The sequence below is a fragment of the Rhodofomes roseus genome (assembly GCF_022264815.1).
Source record: "Rhodofomes roseus strain CIRM-BRFM 1785 chromosome Unknown C8Q71scaffold_7, whole genome shotgun sequence".
Classification (NCBI taxonomy): Eukaryota; Fungi; Basidiomycota; class Agaricomycetes; order Polyporales; family Fomitopsidaceae; genus Rhodofomes; species Rhodofomes roseus.
The window spans coordinates 144,840-151,597 of record NW_025952963.1 but is presented as its reverse complement, the minus strand read 5'-3'; the positions used below and the strand labels follow the sequence as shown (position 1 = coordinate 151,597).

Sequence of the window (6,758 nt, the reverse complement as noted above, 5' to 3'; positions counted from 1 at the left end):
CTCGGTGCGTTTGCAATAGAACGTCATCGCCGATCGCTTCCCGCTCCCCCGAGGTGAGTTCTCTGACTCATAACGCTGACTTCGACCATCCACTAATCGGTACCTTCATATCGCCGTCGTTTCGTTTCTTTAATAGCCATCATCTCAATCCAGCCCGCCGCCCTGCTATTCGCGTCTCGTAGACACGGGAAGATCGGCAACTGACGCTTCATGAGCGGAATGCGATCGGTGATACAAGTATGGCATGCGGCGTTAGCTTGAGTGCGGAACGGCGACTGCACTGCCATATCCTGGAAGTATATGTCCGGGAAGCGACTTTTTGCCCTCTACACCAATCTTCCACTCCGAGTCCTGGTACGTTGCCTGCCGATGGACGCCAAACTTGTATACCTTGCGGTAGCCATTGCTGCATACGCGAAGTGGAGATTGATCACGCTCGTCCTGAGGCCGACCTCTAGTCTACGCCACTTACCCGGCCCGACATCTCGCAGCTGGCTTCTCGGAAACCTCAGGCAGCTCCATGCATCGTCAAAATGGCTGGAACACTATGGCGACACGTTCAAATTCAAAGGCTTGCTCAATGTATGTCCTCTTCTGCTGCATAGTAAGCTGTCCCGTCACTGACTGCACATTGCAGGCTGATGCACTCTGCACGGTCGACACGAGAGCGTTGCATCATATACTGAACAACACTACTACTTACCATAGACCAGAACTCGCTCGCTTAGGTATTTCAGAATTCGTCGGTGAAGGTAGGCATTTGTCAGTCAGTCCGCCTCTACCCATCTAACGTAGTGACCATGACAGGCTTGTTACTGGCTGAAGGTATGCTTCGTTCATCTATCTAAGGATGGCTGAATTTGACTGGTCTGGTATTTCAGGCGAACGTCATCGACAACAGGTCAGTTTTCTCGCTCGTCTTAGGCCGAAGATATGCAGGACTCAGTCAGTTGTTTGATCAGCGAAGGCTTATGGTAGGCCCGAACTTGTGTTTTGATACGGATGACGTGATGGAGAACATTGCATAGAATCCTGCCTTCGGCCCTGCTCACGTCAGAGAGTTGACGGGAATATTCGTGCAGAAAGCAAACGAGGTGCGTATGATGCCAGCGTTCCGTCCATTATAATATGGCTTTCATGACGGTTCGCATTTCAGCTTGCACGATTCTGGCAGATAAGTGTTGCAAGAGATAGAGAGATGGCACCCATCGACGTCTTAGACGGACTGTCCAAGGCGACCTTAGACGTCATAGGACTCGCCGGTGAGTCTACGTCAAGATAGAACATTGAGGTCTCACCTATGTTTTGCTGTTAACGAAATGTCCACAAGGGTTCAACTATGATTTTGACTCCCTCAGCTTGGATGGACAGAAGAACGAACTCAACGAGGCGTTTAGCGTCATTTTCGGTTACGGTTCTTCCAGTGCTTCCTTCTTCAAACTCCTTCGGGTTCTGTTCCCCCCGCTGCGATACTTGGTGATTCGATTTACCCTGATGTGATTTACCTGTCTGACCGTATCGTGTAGCCGATGCCAGAGACGAAGGAAGTCCGAAAGGCTCACAGCATCATGCGTAGAATATCCACGCGCCTTGTACATGAGAAGAAAGATGCAGCGACACACAAGCAAGGCGAAGTTCATCAACGCGATCTGCTCACGCTCCTCATCGAGGCCAATATAGACCTCAACCTTCCGGAGAGCCAAAGGATGTCTGACGAAGATGTCATAGCGCGTGAGTCAATGCCGAAAGTACATGTCATCGAATATGGAAGCTCATCGAACGGAAGAGGTGCCTACGTGAGTCAAGTTCAGCACTCACTGTGCTTCAGTGATACGAAGAGTCGTAGTTTTCTGGTTGCGGGTCATGAGACCACGAGCAGCGCAACCGCCTGGGCACTCTACGCTCTCAGCATTGAGCCCGACATGCAAAGGAGGCTACGCGAGGAATGCCTCGCTCTGGCGACCGACGATCCGACTATGGACGAACTCAACGAGCTCCCGTACCTCGAAGCTGTTGTTCGCGAAACACTCCGTCTCCACCCGCCACTGAACAACACTGTGAGGGAGACAGTCAAGGATGATATCATTCCGCTCAGCAAACCGTACGTCGACGTGCGCGGGAAGGTTCACGACCATGTGAAGTACGTTACCCACGTTCTTGCGGATCGGTGCTAGTTGAACTGATACTTTTCTTGCCTAGAATTGATAAGGGAACCATGGTCCAGATCCCGATAATGGCCGTGAATCGCTCAAAGGCCATATGGGGAGAAGATGCCCTGGAATTCAAGTACGTGCAGTTGTTTGGGGACAATCACAATCTGGGGATTGACGGAATTATCTGCAGGCCAGAGCGTTGGGACAAGGTGCCTGAAACAGCCCAGCGAGTTCCCGGGACGTGGGCGAACATGATGACCTTCCTCGGAGGTCCGCGATCCTGCATAGGCTATCGTTTCTCTCTCGTGGAGTGAGTTCGTCGTTCCATCGAGACGGCCATACTATTCATGACGTGTGCCGCATCCCCAGGATGAAAGCGCTGATCTTCACCCTCATCCGCGCTTTCGAATTCGAGCTGGCCGTTCCCAAAGAGGACGTGACGAGGCAGAATGCGTCCGTTCAGCGGCCGATCCTTCGCAGTGCTATGGACAAAGGCAGCCAGCTCCCGATGCTGTTGAAACCCTACCAAAGGACGTGCATCAGGAAAAACTTCCCCTGTGAATGCCCAGTAATACCCAGTAATACCGAGTCACATGCGGTAATAGCAGGTAATGTTGTGCATTCCTACGATTTTGATATACGGTGACATTAGCTAGTCCAACCTCTTCCATTGTGAATTACGAGCTAATACTCAGTAATTGTCAAGCATTCATAGAGTACTATGCCCATTTTACTGACATATTCCATCCACTCGTTGTTGCATTTGTCACTTCTGTCATCCACAATACATACAATACACCCATATAGCAGACATATTTTATTAGAGGATAGTCATTACATTCAGTGACGTATGTACAATGCCCAGCTGCAAGCATGCCGTGGGTCTGCATCCCGACGAATAATTACCCCGCCCACACAAGCCTCACCGACTGGGCGAATCACCGCATGGAGCCCACCCCTCGTCGCTCCGCACATGCACACCCTCCACGCATAACGCCTCCACGAGCCGGCGCATGCCATCCGCAAACAGCTTGCAGTCACCAAACTGGACCCATACCTCGACTGGCCCCGCATCCTCGCTTTCTTCCTCGCCGCTCGCAGTCTTCCTGCAGCTCCCAGTGCCGATGTAGGCAGCATCCAGGGGAGGAGGTGCACGAAGACGTGCTAGTCCGGGCGCACGGGCGCAGAACAGAAGAAGATTGAGTCGCGCAGGCGCTCGAGGGCGAAGTGCCGTGCGAGCGTGGGCACGACACGTTTTCTGTAATGCGGGAGCTGGTAGTCCATCTCGGTCTCGGGTTGGTTGAATCACGCAAGGTAACATGCCAGCTGTGGGTCATCAGCTTCACGCAGACGTCGGAGCAACGGGGACCGGGGTACATACGCACTGAGACAATGGTAGACCAGCTGGAAGATACGGCTCAACACGTACCAGATGTCTATCATTGAGATTCCGTAGCGCCACAGCGGCCGTGATGCATACATAATATGCATACATTGCGTGAGATCGGGACTCTGAGACGCACAAAAGAAATTTCGTACCTGGTTATCTTGTGCCGAGAGTGAGCAGCATCAACCTGGCGTGAAGCAAACAAGCCAGTGAACGGGTATATGTGCAAATGAGTGAGCATGCAGGCCACTTACTGGTAAAGGAACAAGCGAGCCGATGAAACCAACAGGCACGTAAACGGGCAGGTCGGTGGTCGCTCGCTTGCTGGGTGGGTCAGCGGTGACGTGGTGATGGATAGACGAGACCCACATGTCATAGCGACGCGGGCGAGGCTCGGAAGGAGTGTGGAGGGAGATATGATGGTGAGTCAGGCTGTGGGAAGGCCAACAGAGCGTATAGTACATGCCACATACCTTTTGTGCGGCCTCTCGGCCTCGCCATCCCTCTACTCTGTGACCGCGGCCTTCGTGAGCGCACTGACGACGCCTTTGCGGCGTCGTCGGTGCTCTTTATGTGCTGCCAGCTTGTCGCTTTGGACGCGTGCTGACATGTCAAAGCGGCCGCGGCGCACACGTACGTTCTGAAGGCCCATCATGGGTCGATTACTTCATATGGCGGCCGTGCTTCACGAACTTGAGGTTGTGCGTGCGAGCGGCGCAGGGCGAGGCTGGGGACTCCGAGGATGAGGGAGTGAAGAGAGCCTGAGAGGTCAGCACTTGCGCCGCTGGACGGACGCAAGCGCTGTCGGAGTTACCTTATACGGCAGGAGTCCCACGGGGGTGCGGGTACAGGGACTTTGCGCGACAACGCAAGTCAAGACCTCACAGTGCGTACGACCAGCTCGCCCTCCCGCAGTACGAGCCTGCCCGTCTCGTCCCTTGTACACCAGACCCTCACGCCGTTTCCCCGCCAGCTCAACAGCGCACACGGTGAGGTTCGGGCACGCGCTGCGCATCCAAATTCCCACAGCTAAGTCTCCGCTGTGACCGGGCTCCTCGCGTTTCTCGCCCTGGCCGACAGTGTTCTCCGCCTTCAAGACCGCATCCTCGCCGCAACACGGGCTAGCCATCAAGCATGGGAGCTACCTCGGCGGGAGCAGACGGCAAGACAGGCTTCTGGGCGGCGAAAGCAGCATGACGTGGCGACTCGATGGCACCGGGGTACGTGAGGACGGACATATGCAGGTAAGTAGCGTGCATGACCTCCTCGCCGGCGGGATGGGTCAACGAGCTAATCCGTGTGGCACTGTCGCCCTCCGCACCCTACCACCATCCCCGCCGCTGTCGCACGTCACCTCCATCACTGTCCGCTAGCGTCTGTCACTGTCTCCGCGACCCGCGCATCGCGTCCGTCATTCCCCCGCCTCGCTGCCACTGCGTCCCGTCCCGCTGCGGTGTTCTCACCACCATCGCCGCCACCACTGCGTCACCCGCGTTGTGGTGTCTCCGAGACTTGGTGTCATGGAGTTGAGGACCACGCAGTGCGTACGACCAGGGTGAGTAACATCGCTGCACGCGAGCGAGCTAGCTCACGGGGAATGTGGGGCAGGGCCTGGGCGTGCACGCCGACCCCGCGAGCACACCGGGCGAGTGACCGGTCGACAGCGTGCACACGCCAACCGCGAGCGCGCTGAGTGGATGCCCGACACGCAGACACGGCCGACGAACGCGAACACAAGTGACCAGGCAAGCAGCCGGGCATGAGGCACGGTGAGGTGTCGCACAACACGCACGGCGATCGCGAGCGTGCAGGGCGAACGCCCAGCACACAGACACGGCCGACGAGTGCGCCGCGACTATTGGCATGGCAATGAGCAGGCGGGAGGGTGAGCGGCCCTACACAGGCCGGCACACTCACACGACGCAGGGAACACGTCGTACCCCCCCAAACTCACGTTGTACGCAACCGCAATAAGCTCCAGCGTTGCTGGAGACTCGCAACGGAAGAACGGGATGAGCGGAAGGGATGCCATGGCGAGCAGGGCTGGCGATGCAGGTGAGTTTCTCCACACCACCAGCATGGCCATCCCCCACGCCGAGCCCTCCGTACCGAGCCACCCGTGCCGAGCCCTGTGCGTCGTGACGTGCACGCTGATATCCATGCAGCCCAACCTGGCGCGATGAAGTAGCAGACGTGCTTGCTCAGCCTCGAGCTCTCCGCCGCCTAGTAATACATCCACACGCCCGCGAAAGCACATGTGGCACGTGAGCGTGAGCGTGCCGTACGGTACGACAATGACCTACCCGCCGATACAACGAGTCCACCGAGCAGGATTGAGTGGAGCAATAGCCCAGTACCAGGCAATACGGGTACGAATGCGAGGGGATCCTGTCGTGCTCTTAGACTGTATAGTCCCAATATATTGCTCATTCTCCCTCTCGGAACGTGCTCTGTGTCAGCCCTGCAACTGAGCATCAAAGCTGCTCAGAGAAATGTTGGTAAAAGCAGTGCACTATCCGTGATTACTGGGCTTGTGGCCGTCTTTGAGTTTTAGTTGTGTGCTCATAGATTACTGCGAATTTTACGGACATTCTCCAGGGGTGTATGTGGACATGGAGAATTACAGGCATTATCATGAATGATGTGGTAAGCATTCGAGATTACTCAGTCTCCTCGTATTACGAAGAATTTCCGTATCCACTAAGTATTTCTCAGGGGAGGTTTTTCCTGATGTGAGGCATAGCTGTCCGTGATGAAGAAGGTTTCGATCATGGACTGGACCTTTGCGACACGTATGTATGAGCAGACCGTGACCACGACCTTCTAGCCTTGTAGACTTCGACCGTTTTCCTGGATCCACTAAACTTGGCATAGATGTACTTATAATGTTGCGAGTTGAACTGACGTCGCAGTCTCTATTTGGAAGTATTTGTCTTGTGGCGAAGCACTTAGCATACATAGCTTGGACCAACTCGGAGTTTAGTGTTGTTGTTACCGCAAAACCATGATGTCCGTCTTCGTCTTCTCAAAACCTGCAACTCCACCAGCACGAGGGTATACAGCGCCCTAGGCACCGGGAACCAGCACGCCATCGCTGAGTAGGAGGAGCAAACTAGACGCACTGCCCGTTTTCCATCATTCATACGGCGCCGCCTATGTTTTCACTGTAAGTATTTTTCCGCGATAACGACCGTCATATTCGAAGGTGTCAACATATG

At 55.0% G+C, this 6,758-nt stretch overlaps 1 protein-coding gene across 1 annotated transcript; it reads left to right on the top strand.

Annotated features, from left to right (window-relative positions):
- Window positions 1-369: 369 nt before the first annotated feature.
- Window positions 370-3,000, top strand: C8Q71DRAFT_795793 (cytochrome P450; the record flags this gene model as incomplete). The annotated part of the gene is made up of 13 exons (XM_047925630.1): window positions 370-582; window positions 638-752; window positions 808-825; window positions 882-901; window positions 1,029-1,094; window positions 1,175-1,262; window positions 1,331-1,476; window positions 1,527-1,735; window positions 1,847-2,140; window positions 2,200-2,286; window positions 2,344-2,463; window positions 2,523-2,687; window positions 2,961-3,000. The coding sequence occupies 13 exons, from the start codon at window positions 370-372 to the stop codon at window positions 2,998-3,000; spliced, it is 1,581 nt and encodes a 526-aa protein (XP_047780176.1).
- Window positions 3,001-6,758: the final 3,758 nt, after the last annotated feature.